Source organism: Macrobrachium rosenbergii, chromosome 28 (assembly GCF_040412425.1).
Source record: "Macrobrachium rosenbergii isolate ZJJX-2024 chromosome 28, ASM4041242v1, whole genome shotgun sequence".
Classification (NCBI taxonomy): Eukaryota; Metazoa; Arthropoda; class Malacostraca; order Decapoda; family Palaemonidae; genus Macrobrachium; species Macrobrachium rosenbergii.
Window position 1 is genome coordinate 25,159,053 of NC_089768.1, and position 15,925 is coordinate 25,174,977.

At 38.7% G+C, this 15,925-nt stretch overlaps 1 protein-coding gene across 3 annotated transcripts in view; it reads right to left on the minus strand.

The window, feature by feature from the left end:
• LOC136854130 (nucleolar MIF4G domain-containing protein 1 homolog) overlaps positions 1 to 15,925 on the minus strand; it is an 81,343-nt gene that overhangs the window by 8,012 nt on the left and 57,406 nt on the right. The window contains exons 1-3 of one of the 3 annotated variants that reach the window (XM_067130342.1): positions 14,638 to 14,775; positions 4,212 to 6,775; positions 2,369 to 2,563 (exon numbers count right to left, since the gene is read on the minus strand). In XM_067130342.1, coding sequence (XP_066986443.1) covers positions 2,369 to 2,563; positions 4,212 to 6,713 — 2,697 coding nt within the window. In that variant the 5' untranslated portion in view covers positions 6,714 to 6,775; positions 14,638 to 14,775. Of the gene's footprint in view, positions 1 to 2,368; positions 2,564 to 4,211; positions 6,776 to 12,575; positions 12,675 to 14,637; positions 14,776 to 15,925 lie in introns of those variants that run through there. The other 2 variants (XM_067130343.1, XM_067130344.1) reach the window with 2 other exon arrangements.

Sequence of the window (15,925 nt, forward strand, 5' to 3'; positions counted from 1 at the left end):
GACGCCTTTCCAATGGCTGTCCGTCGACACCTGAAGATAGCAGCTTTGACTGAGGGGCGACTACCCTGGGGCAAACCCCTTCGGACTTCCATGCTAGGAACTGGGTTTAGGATCCAATAGGACCGGGCAGCCACCTCCTCCACTACACATCCAGTAAGACGCCTTTCCACTGGCAGTCTGTCGATACCTGGGACCGGCAACAGGCTCGACTGGGGGGGGGGTACCTGTAGCTTTCAGCTGCCGGTATGACTTCTCCCAGGTGTAGGGAAAGTTAACCTCTATAGCCCAAAGTATGAAGCACCATCATACAGTCTCAGATCAAATCCTATCAAACATTATTCGAGACTTTCAGAAATGTATTGTCAACTAAAAAATGTTGGCCCAGTAGCGAACCCAATATTATGTTAATATGCTACTCACGAAATGAAAGTTAACCTCTGCCAACAATACCTGAAGTACCTAGATTATCACTGTACAGACATACCCCAAACATTATTGGAACCTCAAGATACATATTTATCATTGAAAAAGGTGGTAGCAAACACAATATTACGGTAATACACTACTCGGGAAAGTTAAGTTAACTTTTACTGACAAAATCTGAAGTACCTAGATTATCACAGTACAGACATATCCCAAACATTATTGGAACCTGAGATGCGTATTTATCATCGGAAAAGGTGGTAGCAAACACAATATTATGTTAATACGCTACTCGGGAAAGTTAAGTTAACCTTTACCGACAATGTTGAAGTACTGTACTGTACCTAGATTATCATAGTAATCACATACCCCGAACATTATTGGAACTTGAAGATACGTATTTATCATCGGAAATATTGGTTCGGTAGCGCACGCATTGCATTCTGTTATGCTATTCGGAAAATGAAATTAACCCTAACCGACCCCAGTTAAAGTAAAGGAAAGTGAAGGCAATATTACACATTGAATCAGTAAACTACGCTCCCGATAGTTAAACAATATAACTGTGAATTTGCTACTGAACGAAATATGATAACTAGGATCCAATCTTATCAAGACAACAATAAAATACTATCCTGTAAGCTGTAATTTAAGAATACAGCTACCATGACACTCGGTGTTACCCGAACACTGGCAAGAAACAGAATGAGCTTGTTTGCTAGTAGTTCCTGAGATTCCTGTTACTGTAATGGGCAAAACCAGTCACCTGCACTAAACTTTGAAGCATTACCTGCAAATATTTTAATGTTTTAAGCTGCCGTGCAAGGGAAACTAAAGTATTTTAATTGCTTGGTAAGTTCCATACATCAAAATATATAGCTATCTTCATCTAACACACCAAAGACACAGCCTTTATCTAATGTACAATGACAACATGAAGAGCATCTTCCTGACCAGACTACTTGTCCTATTAAGAATGCATTCTTGAACCAATGAATGACAACAATTCAAATTAAAGTGAATACTTCATCTCAATAACTACATTTAATTACTGAAGTATCAAAATTATATTTAGCTTGGCTTTCCTATATTTTTTTTTATTTGTCTCATTAACATTATTTACTTCAAATTTCACTTATATATGAACTGTGTACATTACTGATAATCACCCTCTTTTTGAATTCTTTCCAAGATGTTTATGCATACAATGCTTGAATATAAATGTCTCTCCCTTTCTGATAGCTTCAGCTCAATAGCCATTTTGTCTGCCTGTGTTGCCTGTACTGACTTGCTTCCTAAACTTTTGTTCCAATGAAGCTCCCACTCCACTTATGGGAACTTCCCTGTTACTCCAGCATTCATATAATTGTTTGCTGGCATTACCTTACTGATAAATAAGTCATGTAAATATTTTCTTTGGCAACACTCTTCAGGTGTGTCAATCACAATTAATGAATAATGTTTTCCTAAAAAACAAACAAATCGATTCTTTCATACATTCTATTCCAACTGCTTTCATGCCTTTACAACACTACTGGTTATCATACAATGGTGCTGTGTTATATACAAGAAGCAGAAATGTAATTAAGCACTCAGAACAACTGCCAACCATTGATTATTCCAACACTGAAGAATTCAGTGCAACAGTTCATCCTAAATAAATCAAATCCAACATTCTATCCTCATCTGTTAAACTGTTATAGGCATTTGCATAAAATTCTGTACAGAGGAAAAAAATTCATCAATCCTCCATTAGGACTATAATATGCACTGGCATGCTAATTAATGCCTGTCCGAGGAATTAGTAGACACGGCTGGGCTTAATAACCATATGTGCTGTTTCTAAAAAAAATCCATATTTAATAATAAACTGAATTTCATGCACAATCTAAGAACTTCTAACATCAATGTGATGGGTAAAGTAATCAAAATATGGAATTCTCACCTCCTTCTCCATGAAAACATCTGCCAGTCTTTGTAGAATGTCGTAAATAAGGCGAGCACCAACTACTCTGAAGTTGAAGAGACTGGCTACAATAAGCATTATGTTATCGTATTCCTTACAGCTGACATCTTTAGGGCTTTCTTCCATCTTCTCATGTAATTTAACAACGAAATCTGTTAGAATATGTGCACCAACCTGTAAAAATAACAGAATCTTTAGTGCCAGACCTTGATTACATTTCAAAAAAAGCACTTTGAAAAGGATAGGTTACCAATAAATTCAGGGTTTAGCAAATTACAAGATACTATTTAAAAATATATTCAACTAAAGCATAGTAGGTTCCCCCAAAATTTCAGTACTCCAATTTATCATACCTATATCTTAGTACATGTATGCCCCAGGCAGCTATGAATCAAGACTGGCATCACAAAAGTTTTTCTTTTTGATGCAATGGTCAACTGGATAGCTACTGGTATCTGCTGGCCACAGTTAAACTATGAAAAAGCAGTGAGTAAACACACTAAAAGACTAATGTCAACAGCTTGCCATTACTGCCATATTATTCCACTGAGCAATGAGACAGGAACTCCCATGTAAAAACAAAGTAACTAAAAGTTATTACCGCTTCCTAACTACTGTACGTATTTTAATACTATATTACATATACGGTACACAAGATTTTATCTACCCCTGGTATAAAAGCAGAATAACTTTTAGAAATTAATAAAGGAATGCCAATGGTGACTGCCTGGTGATGAATCATTACCTCCAAGCTGGGAGAAATCAACACTTATCTTTTCTACCAAAGACTTCTACCAGCAATGAAGGGGGATAACATTCTGTGTAAAACTGAGTGTAACATTCCATGCAAAACTGAGTGCCTTACGGTGATCTTACAGAGTAGTACCGTATATGCAAACTCATACACTGTACTTGACATAAGCTGAATAGCACACTGAGGTGGAAGAGAAGCAAACAGTCATTCTCAGCTGATCAAGAAATGGAAACCCCATCAAGAGATTGTAGCTACGACATGGAAAGAATATAAGCTTGTTATACAAAGGATTGGTACGGCTAAAGTTATAACTATGATGTACCCAAGTAATACCAGCAACAGATACAACAAATGTAAGCCTTGTGTGACATGAATATCATGAAAGGTCAGTCCACCCTATGTACAATTTGGCACTGAGCTTGCATTTACTGTCATTTTAGAACTAGAAAAAACAACGAAATGGATAAGATCCGATGAAATACACAATTATCTACTCCATTAAAATGGATGTTTTAAAACTACAGCAGTAGGAAAACATTAGCTGAAGTACAATACCTGCAATCGTTGGGAGAATAAACACACACAGACTAATCACACAAAAAAAGGAGGGGTAAATGCAATGAACAATGATAGATAAACCATAATAAACAACAGGATAATGAAGAAATGGAGCTCTGATAAGGACCTTATCATCTTAAGACTGCAAAACCAAATGAAGTCATGTAAAGAAGTGGGCAATCACCCGACTAATGGGTGACATAACAAATGCTTAATTTGCAAACCTCAAATGATCTTTCCTTCAAAACATTAAAGTAAAAGGCTTTGGTAAGGCAATTATCATAATCCAAAAAAATAAAATAAAATAAAATCATGTATTTGTACGATGTTAACAGTTTAATATGGATGTAACCATTCTTTTTTAAACTGCAGTACATTTTCAGAGCTATGGTTTAATGTTGAGAACAAATCATTTACTGTAATGTATAAAGAAGAATTTGGTCAAAATTTAACTTGGATATAACAAACACACTTCAAGACTACGTAATGAACATTTTATCTGATACATACCTGGCTACCAACATTTGCAGACAAAACTGCGATGAGCAACATGTGTTCGTGAATAAGCCTTTCTGGGGTCAAGGTAGGAAGCACTAGTGATTCAGCCAATAACTGGCTTAGGCAATCACTCATGTCATTCTGACTGTGTTTCTGATATAAGCCTTCAATCTGGCTAACAATTCCAGCTAAATTGCTTTCAGCCAGACGATTTATTAGTCCTTTTAGATTTCTTTTCAACAAGGCCAACTGCTCTTTTTTCTTTTCACTAACGTTCATAGCCAGAAGCTTTCGAAGTGCTGGTGGTATATATTTGCCATTAGCCTCTGGTTTTTTATCTTGTATTAAGTTTCCTTCTTTATCTTTTAAACGACCATAAATATCCTCTGTAATCCCATCTGCTTCATCACTCACTTCACCTGCAAAATTTTCTTCATCACAATGTTCTAGCGACATATTTTCGCCATTAGTTTTTTGCCTATCTATTTCACTGACATCTGTTTGTAAAGACTGTTTCTTTTTCTTCTTAGACTTTGCCTGCTTATTGTTATTAAGGCTGACTTCATTTTCTGCCTCTAGTAAATCTGTTTCTGTTGTTTCACTGGTTATCAAATTACACTTATTACCAATTTCATAAATATCTGTTTCTAAAGATTGTTTCTTTTTCTTTTTGGACTTTGCCTTCTTATTCTTAATAAGAATTATTTCATTTTCTACCTTTACATTTGTTTCTTCATTTTCAGAAGTGATCAGATCACACCTATTACCTATTTCACAAACATCTGCTTTTAACGATTGTTTCTTTTGCTTCTTGGGTTTTCCCTGCTTATTCTTAATAAAAATGACTTCATTTTCTGCCTTAACTACATTTTCTTTATTTTCATAAGTGCTCAAATTACACTTTGTTTTCTTTTTCTTTTCCTTCCCTTGCTCTAAACCTGCTTTGGTGACACTTTGCCCAAGACTACCAGTTCCACAAACACTTAGGGCACTTGGGCCAGTCTCTGTGCGTCCGAGTTGCAAACTCTCTCCGTTTAACGAAAGATCCACTCTTCTCCGCTTGATGGGGGAAGAAAAATCTGATTCATTTTCAGTATCACTGCTTACTCTCAACCTTCCTTTTATTTTTAACAGTGAACCTGCTCTTAGATCATTTTCACCATTGGTAACAACAGTCCCTTCACCAAACTCTGCGATGCATCTTGAGTCTGGCTTCAGTTCTGACTCATCGTCAGAATTACAAGTGTCGCTACTTCTATTGACAGTAAGCCTCCGTCTTTTCTTTTTCGATGTCTTTAATTTTTTAATTTGTTTTGACAGCTTCACTTCACTAGTTTCTAAAATATCTTCATCAGTGGATTCATGCTCAACAAAATCATCACTGACAATAAAACCTTCAAGATCAGTATCATCCCCACTGTTACTAGAATAATTATCAATGTCACTGAGCATACCATTACTTAAGAATCCAGCTTTACTGACAGAACTTCCACCTTCAAATGCAAGCTCATACTCCTTTGTTTCATCATGAATGGGCTCTTCATCACAACTTTCTTCTCTACTACTTTCCTGGGCCTCTGTGTCGAAAAATTCTCTTCTTTCTCTCCCCTCCTCATCTGAGGATTCTTCATCTACACTGATTTCACCAGTTATGTCTTCATCTGATTTCTCAATGTTAGAGTCTTCATCACTCTCTTCAGATTCATATGCATCGTCATCATTTCCTTCCTCTATAGGCTCTAATCCATCATCAAGGTCTTGATCAGAAAAATCATCATCATCATCATCATTTTTTAATCCTTTTTCAGAATAAACTGAGGTCACTTTCTGAGCATCCATCTCCTCATCGTCACTAGAAACTGACGATCCACTTTCTTCTGAATCAGATTCACACATAAGAAACTTCTTAAAACTACCTTTATCACTGTAACCCTTAGCACGGCTCATTGATCCTTCCTCTATGTCTGCCAGGATATCCCCAAAATCATCTGAGAACATTGGTGCAACTTTCTTTTTCTGTCCAGGTCTTAGTCTCAAAAGTCTGGCCATCTTGTTTATTTCTTTTGTGTCATCTTCTTGATCTCTCTGGATACTTAGAAGCTTCTGTTTATTCTTAATCAAGTTTTTCTTTTTGTTGTCTTCTGCAGGAGTATCTAATGAATTTGAGTGTTTCTGATTGACTTTCTCCATCTTTCCTGCTTCTCGGTCAACAAATTCTTGTAAGCGAGCTAATCGTTCACTGTTTGATGAAACTGTTTGAAATCCTCTACTTTCTTCCTGCTTCTGAGGAAAAATCTTGTCTTGAATTTTCCGGTTACTCTTCCCATTAGTCATCTCTTGTTTCCAAGCTGGTCCAGGCCTTTTCGTCTTCATTCCATTCTGCTTACTATCATGGTTACCATCATTACTGCATTTTGTTTTCTTTCCTCTTTTTAACTTCCTTTCAGTTTTTCTGTTCTGAAGTTTAATGCCTAAATGATTAACAAAACGTTTTCTGGATTCTTTTGCTTTCATTTTGATCACTAAATATGACCTTCCCACAAACAAGAGGACTCTTCGTTGTATTAATGTTCACCCTGTAAATAGAGAAAAAGTAGTGATATGTACAGTACAGTATAAGCAAACAATTCAATATATCCAAGATTATAAAAAGACTTGTCATGTTTTTTAGCATTAAAAATTTAAGTTCATATGTGATTTATTTGTCAGTGAAGGAAAATAATAAACCACTCATAATATAAGTTGCCTAGAAGTATACTGTAGTGTCAAAGGTATTTACAACGTGAAAGTATCCTAAGTGTTCATGAAAAGAGTGAAACCCCATAATTCATTTTTATTAACTATTTATATCTCATATACTGATGTGTACAAGGTCAAGAGGTAGGCCTTCATTTAAAACATCAGCAGGCACTCAGGAAAAATTACAGTTCTGGAAATTTTGGCTGCACTTTTACAAAAAAAAAAAAAAAAATGTGCATGTGAAAAATAGTGCACCATAGTGAAGGAAACTTTAGGTGTACCCTATACAAAGCTGGAAAAAAGGCCTCCATCATGAACGTAATGGTATCTGCAAGCTAGATCAGGGTGAAACAGAATCTTACTCTACCTATCAGCGGGGATGGTATAAGTAGTGCTGTACTTGGAATTAAACAAAATTAAAAGCTACAGTACTGGTAAATTAAATTAGCTTATGATGTCTGGGGGAATCAGTTTATAAGCTGCTGTACATCACATTTCGGGGGTGGTCTGGGAGCTACATAGCCTCCTGGGTAGGACACAGTAAGTATTAGGGAGAAACAAGATTAATGGTTTCATAACCTAACCTAAGGTAGGATACGCTGCCCCTAAAATATGTTAACCTTGGGTGAAAAACCACAGCCTAGGATAGCATAATTAAAAGTAGAAGAAAATGACAAATTTATTAATCAATTTGTATTTTTCATAGCTAACAACCTGCGGTCTTAATTTATGGATAATTCTCCTAGCACCAGCTGGATACCAGTAAAAATAACAAACAAAGAATTGGTGGTAACAAGGTTTGCCGATAGGCCTGGATGGCAAACGTCAATTTCCTTTGCGCATGTAGCGAAGGAAATGACGCCTCAGTTTCTTCCATCCCAGGAAACTCGATTGAGGGGTGGCTAGAGGTGGCCCATATAAGTTAAGACCACAGGTTTGTTAGCTAAGAAAAATACATATTAATTAATAAATTTTTTCTTTGTTCATATGCGAAGCAAACCTGGGTCTTAACTTATGGATAGACTCCCTTTTGGAGGGAGGAAAGAAAATCTGGAACTGACCGGAAGTTCAGCACACCTGGTAACTCTTCCTGGCCTATAGAAGATTATGGAAGGGAACCAGAGCCTCTGACATAATATATAAGTGGTTATTTATCAGGCAGACTTCTGGGAATCCATACAATGTGATGAGACAATGTAGGACTGGGAATCTGTACAAAGTGATGAGATAATGTAGGACTGGGAATCTGTACAATGTGATGAGACAATGTAGGAGGAAGTTTAAGAGCTATATCTATAGATAACAAACCTTCATGGCCACCAATAGTTTGCTATCAATCGTCTCTCCCCATGCTAGAGAGCGGAGCAACTTGCTTTTGCCAAGTTTTATATTCGTGTAGGAATAAGCAAAACTTGACAAACAGGATGCTGTCTTACCTGTATCAGACCCAATCCAGCACATGATGAAATGATTTCTTCGCCCACCGGATAAAGAAGAAAAGAAAGGAAACTGAAAGCGACCAGCCATCCCATTCATTCTCACTTTCACACCATCATCTTAGGTAAGTTACAAAGCACACTGGATGAGTTAAACAACCTATTGAGCAGCCACCACTAGACCCAAGGAAAAAGTGTCCAAGGACCTGTGGGCATCATCCCGCAGATAGGAGGAAGTGAAGGTGGTTTGACGACGCCATGTGCCAGCCTTCAAAATCCTTTGAACAGACAAGTTCTTTTTAAAAGCCAAAGAAGTGCCTAGCCCCCTAACATCATGTGCTCTTGCCTGCACTGATTTAGGATCAGAGCATGAAGTCGCACCATAGGCTTGTCTGATAGTCTCACACAGCGAAAAGGAGATCGTATTCTTGGACACTTCTTTCTTGTTCCGGCCAGTGCTAAGGAAAAGTCTTCAGCACTCCGGTTGCAGATGGAGAGTCCTTTTCAGGTAGCAGCATAGTGCTCTGACAGGGCAAAGGAGCAATTCATCCAGATCACTATCAACAAAGCCATTAAAAGGCAGAATTGAGAAGGAATCAACTCTGTCATCATGACAAGAGGGGTTTGGGTCTTAGCCATGAATTCTGGGACAAATTCAAAGGCCATGAAGTTCACCAACTCACTCTGAGGAGGCAAGAGCCAGCAGGAAAACCGTCTTGAGAGTCAGGTTCCTATCTGGTGCACGACGCAGAGGCTCAAACAGGGCACAGGTGAGGCTGCCCAGTACAAAGTCAGGTCCCAACTGGGTGATCTAAGCTCTTTTGGAGGACAAGACTGCTTAAAGCTCTTGAGAAGTATTGAGATCTCCCACGAAGAAGAAAGATGAAAATCCTTCATTCCTAAAACTGCACTCAAGGCAGCTCTGTAGCCATTGATGGAAGACAGAAAGTCGTTTTTCTCCGGAGAGAAAAACGAGGAAATCTGCTACTTGCTGAACAGAAGCTCTGACAGGAGAGAGACCCCATCGACGACACCAACCACAGTAAACAGCCCACTTGCCTTGGTACACAGCTACAGAAGATCTGAGATAGCCAGACATCTCCAATGCTGCTCTGCGAGAAAAGACTCTCGTTCAGAGGAGATACTGGATAGTCTCCACCCATGAAGAGATAGGTACTCTACCGAGTGGTGGAATCTCTGGAAGTGGGGTTGACACAGAAAGTTCTGACAGCAGGGTTAGGAGATCGGGGAACCATTCCGCGTGGGGCCACATGACAAAACCAGGGTGAATACGCTTGTGAAAACTTGAGAGGCTGAAGCACAAGACTTTGAACTCAAAAACTGACTCCCCCAGGCTGAAGCTGAGACTCTTCCTGGAGGAAGGATGAATCGGAATCTGGAAGTACTGTACGCATCCTTCAGGTCTATTGAAAGCAGAAAGTTGTTCTCCATGATGGCTGCTAACACCATTCGAGGAGCCTCCATCCTGAGTTGGGTCTTCTTGATGTAGGGGTTCAGGGTTAACAGGTCTGTCACTGGCCACCAATCGCCTGTCACCTTGGGAAGGAGAAAGACCTGACTGTAAAATTCTGGAGAAGGATGCTCTACCATTTCCACTGCTCCTTTCTCCATCATCTTCGCCACTTTGGCTTGGAGAGCTTGACGTTTCAACGAGCCAAGAGCTTACGTCAGATGAAGAAGAGGCTGAACGGAAAGAGGAGGAGGAAAGTTGCAAGGTAGTAGATTCCCTACCCGGAGGACGTCTGCTACACATTCTTCTGCCCCGAAAGCCCCCCACGTAGCTCAATGGCTCGCTAGGCATCCCCCCACCAGTGACGACTTGAGGGGAGGGGCACCTACTCTATTGCTTGGAACCTCTCTCCTTATCTCTAGAGCCTCTTGCTGGCTTAGAGGAACGGAACTGAAAGGGACACTGCTGGGAGCTCTTGCTGGTTGCTGCAGCAGGAACCTGTCCAGACCTGCTGGATGAAGAGGCAACTGCAGTCTTCTTGGGCAGAGCCGAGGACCTGAGTTTCGAGGTGCCAGGTCAAGGAGGATTAGCAGACTTGGAGACAGCTTGATGAACCAGCTGATCATTATTATCAGCTAACCATCTGTCTATGGCCTGGTCCAACTGATCCTTAGGAAAAAGAGAAGAAGTGTTGAGGATTTAACCATTTCTCAAGCTAACACAGAATCCAAACTAATGAATCTTGATACCTTGGCTAGTGCGGCATCCCTTCTCTTGAGCAAAATATACACCCAAACAGTCGCAGTCAAATGAGCCCAATACAAAATGGCTTTACTGCACGACTGCAAAAGCCTAAGGTAAGAATCATTATCTTCAGAATCACCATGAGCAGAGGACGAAATCTTAGCTACTGCTGTTGACCACAAGTCTAACCAAGAAACATCTTTGAAGGCAGAAGAGGCAGATGACTCCAAAGAGGCAGCTTCCTGAGAGGTGAAGGAAGGATCTTTTGCCTGAATCTGGTCTAGGGAAACTCAGGGAGCCAATCGAGTTACATCTGCATCCAGCAATTGAGACAAATTGCATAAATCCTTGATATCAGAAACACGGGCGTCAGGCAAGGGGGAAGCACGGCCGTGGTCCTTCCTATGAACTTTGGCAGAGGGAGGAACAACCACAGACTTCTTCAATTTGCATAAATCCTTGAAATCAGAAACACAGATGTCATGAAGGGGATAAGCACCTCCGTGTTTCAAGGCAGACGAAGAAACGATAAGCCTGAGATGCTTCCTACTGGGGGACGAGACAAAGTCTCTAATTCACCACTGCTTGACAGGAACAGGGAAGACGAAGAAGAAGACGAAGAACAACAAAGTTTTATTATTTCTTTAAAAATCTTCTTGCCATCTTCTACACTCATGATACAAACTTTGTTGGCCACAAATAACTTAGTCTTATTGTTTCTAATAAACATGTGAAAATTACCTTGCAAACTTTGGCAGTACAGTACCATGGACTGAGAATTTTTGGAAACCACAATTAATGAAAATGGCCAAGGTATAATGTATCAGACACACCTTAAGAACTGCACAGTGTATCACTCAAACTTTCCAAGGACAAAAGACCATCCCTATAATCTGAGGGTAAAAAATAAGTATAAAGTGCAGTAGGTTAATGGGTTAAATTGAAGACCCAGCTATGTAGGCCACATTACACTAGATTAGGTTAAAACTCTGCCTATCCCTCAAAAAATCATAACTAGACTGTCTACTGAGTACTGTATCTTGCGTTTTTTCTCCTTATGCTTCAAGTGATTATATACAAACAAAAGATTTGTTCAACTGTTACTCTTGTGTTCTGAGCCTATTTCACCATTAAATTTGGCACTATTCATTAATTTTTTTTTTCCCTCACCCAAAAATGCCTGAGTTCTAAATGAGTTTCCCTATAACTATCAGATACAGTAATAAGATAAGCAGTCATGCAGTATATGGTTTGTGTCTAACAATAAAATTTGTCATACTGTTAGTATGTGGCCTAGGATAGCAAAGCCCTCTAGTGAGGTAGGAAGCAAATTATCTTGAAGTTTGAAACTGCATAGCCAACTAAATGTAAACTAAGCTTATTAAAGAACTTAGCTGGTTGTCCATTGTGTTATGTTCTATAAGTTAACGGTAGATTAAACGTGAACAACAGCCCCCTCTCTCATGGACAAGACATTGTACCCTAGATAAATCTGCATCCAAATTATGATATATCCTAGCCTTACCTCAAAGTAACCAACAATGCAGTGCCTAACCTGAAAGGGAGGAGCTCTGTAGAGCATGAAACTTTTAATTTTATACTACAGTAAAAATAAAAAATTTGCTGTTTTATGAAAATGTTGTGGTTTTGATGAATTTGACTTTTTTACTGCAAATACTTAGTTAACCCATTGCAATCAATCTCTGTCTAACTCTAAAGGGGGACCACTGGGTATCAGGAAACCTGTTTTTTTCAGCTAATTTCAAATTTATCAATTTGACTTTTTCTTTATTTTGTTGATCACCACTTGATAACCAGTTTTTAGCATACTACAACTAGGGACAAATACTAAGCTTAAAAAATAACACCAAAACCAGTATTACTATATAACATGAAAAACAAACTTATAAAAGGTGACAAGTTAAAAAAAAAAAATAAGTGGTCATACTGTCTGCCAGATGAATTTGGTAATCTGCAGAATCTTACCGAGTTAGAAGTATTGTAAGCATTTCATCTAAACAATTACAGTGGACCCCTGCCCATTTGCAAGTTCCGGAATCGCGGTTCACCTATTTGCGGATTTCACTGTGGAACATATATATACATTATTTGTGGAAAATTTGCCTAATCGCGATATTTTTCATAAAAAATATTCATAAATTACTGTACTTTCATATAATTTTCGTGACGAAATGCACTTTTTGTGATAAAACTATTAAAACATTCAGGTATAAGCATTTTTAGAGGGTTTTTTTGGTGTTTTGAACTATCAAAATAGGCAGTCATAAGCGTTTTAAGAGGGATGTTAAGTATTCGCAGATTTTAGCTATTCGCAGGGGGGCAGTGGTACTCATCCCCCGCAAATACCGGGGGTCGACTGTAATAACTATTCCCCACCAATTCCTCTTTGTTAGGTCAAGTTAACATATGCTATTACTGTAAATGTAGGCCTAGACCAATTATTGGTTTTAGTGGAGATTAAAGCATTAGGCTAAGCTAACCATAGGCAGGTCTACAGTATACATAATGTAAAATTCTGACTGTTAATGCAACTGATTAGACCTACCATAAAATTACCACAAATAAGCTAGTACAGTACTGTACAAATACAGTTTTCTTCCAACCTAAATGATCAACAACTGAGAAACTGGGAAGGGGGCAAATTATTTCAACTCTGATGTTCTACCTACTGACATGTGGCAGCAAGTTCACAGCACAAGTGCACGTGTAACACAGATTATGTCATGTCTTCTAGTATACTCTTTCCAAGTTTAACCACCCTCCCATTTCTGCTGACTTCTCCAAACAACAAAAGTTTCTGTTGATGAATTTTTGTGCTTTATGCATCTTCTAATAGTTTGATGTGGCTTTTACAAGTCAGACAAAACCAACGATCATTCTGTTGGCAAAGCTTGGGTAAGTCACTAATAACACTTTTCTAATAATCAAATTGGACTGCAGCAGGGTACAGTAATACCTAACCTTATTGGAATTCAACTTCCCAGACTTCTGTACTTATCAACTACAGCATTATGGTTGCCTTCTGCAATGCTACCGAGGGTGGTATGCAAAGGAGGGAGCTTGAGGGGGAGGTCTGGTGATGTCCAGGGGAAGAAAGGCCCCCCCCAGACAGGTCAGGGCACAGCACCCTAACTAAGGTTGTGAAGGTAAGGTCTGGTTAGAAAAGGTTAGGATTCCTCACGCCTACCTGTCACCCTACTCTGCGTCTGCTCTGCCACCATTTTTGATGTGATACACTTTTAAACTGAATGATAAGTGAAAAGTACATTTTACCTTAGGTTAGGAATCATGTGCAATTGCTGTTATCTGTAAGATATCTTAAAAAAAGTATTCAAGTGTAGGTTATAGTAGCCTCTACGGTCTTTGTTACTTTAACAGACTAGTTCCTCGTTGGACGGGTCGGTATACTTCTCGACTAGCACTCTGCTGAGCCCGCATTAGAGTCTCCAGCCGGCCAATGAAGAATTAGAGGAATTTATTTCTGGTGATAGAAATTCATTTTTCGGTATAATGTGGTTCGGATTCCACAATAAGCGTCCTAGGTAACCAGTTGGTTCTTACCCCCGTAAAATAAGTCTAATCCTTCGGGCAAGCCCTAGGAGAGCTGTTAATCAGCTCAGTGGTCTGGTTAAACTAAGGTATATATACTTAACTTTAACGGACTTCCCAAACGCGTTTCCAACTGGGGTCCTCAAATTAATTTTCGGTAAACCAAGGCGGGTTTGGCGGGTGGAATGATCATGCAATTGCAAAGAAAATCAAAGTCAATTTCAAATGACCAATTTTACAGTCATAAAGCATTATAGAATTAAAGGACGTTTACTTTACAAACTGTTTAATATATGCCATGTAAATCCTCAAACTAACTTTCGGGAAACATAGAGGGGTTAGCGGATGGAATGATCATGATCAAGCAAGTGCAAATTAAAAAATTCGAGTTTTACAATAGTAAAGCATTATAGAATTAAAGGGCGTTTACTTTACAAACTGTTTAAGATATCCCTATATACCATATATGACCACTTACCATCAACAACCGTTATTTAATAAACTAAACGTAAGTGTATAACAAAAGCACATTGCGCGACGAAGTGCGGTGGTGGTGTTAGTAATGTAATGTGAATTGCCCTTGAAACGGCTCCCTTACTACGTCTCTTTTTTTGCTTCTAGTTATCTTCGGTTTCATAGTTCTTTTATAAAATATTTTCCGTTTTTGCTTCTAGTTATCTTCGGTTTCATAGTTCTTTTTATAAAATCTTTTCCGTTTTCAGTCTCCTCTCTAGATATATCTGTGAATAGTAAGGCGTTAACGACTAAATATTCTCTACCTTTCTGATACGGCTACTGCACGATTTTAATTTTTTTCTACTAGTGTTGCCTTTCAGGCAATAACAAATTAAATGCTCTGAGCTTTCAATAATTTCTTCACGACATAAACATTTAGTGTTTCCCCTTTATTCGTTTCTTGCCATTTAGATCTAGTGTTCGGAGTCATCGTACCAAGTTTCTTCTATTTCCTTGAATTCTTTAAGACCAGTGTTGACTTATTTTGCATAGTCCATATCCTTCACGCACCCTTTATTAATTCTAAAAGGCCTGCCTGACTTGCGCGATGTTCAAAGTGAATACGAAGAAGAAGGAACAAGAGAAAATAAATACTGTAGAAATTAAATCATGTAAAGGGAAGATCAAACTATCATACGAACATTATCTCATAAACATCGAAGCAGCACGTAAAAATGGAACTTTAAAGAAAATACTGGAGAAGGATGAGTCAACCCAAATCTAGAGAATCAGCAACCTGCTGACATTGCTCTGGAGAAGCTGATGATGAAGGAACTTGCTGTGAAATGTGTGGCACATGGTTTCATTATGAATGCTCGGGCACAAAGGTCAGATACACACCTATACTTCGTAGCGATAACATATTGTACATCTGTAATAATCGCAAGAGGCCTGAACAAAGAACACACAAAAAACTCATTGAAGATGAATTTGTAAGGGCGACATATCGCGCCTCTTCTTTTTGTGTTTCTCCCTTCAGATGTATATTAATCACGTCATGTATACTACCGGTCTTTATTTCAGATTCTTTATGTACCTCATCTTATGCATCATTGTACGGCCTTTCCGCCGATATGTACAGTACATCTACCTTTTATATGCCATGTAACGAATATTGTACGTATTTATGCTTGTCAGAAAACACAAATCCTGTATGGAGACAGCGGGGTCCCTCGGGTCGCCCGCTATCTTTCCGTCCGGAGACAGAGAGACGGTGAGACGGAAGTTCTTCATCGTTTCTCCGTCTTTGA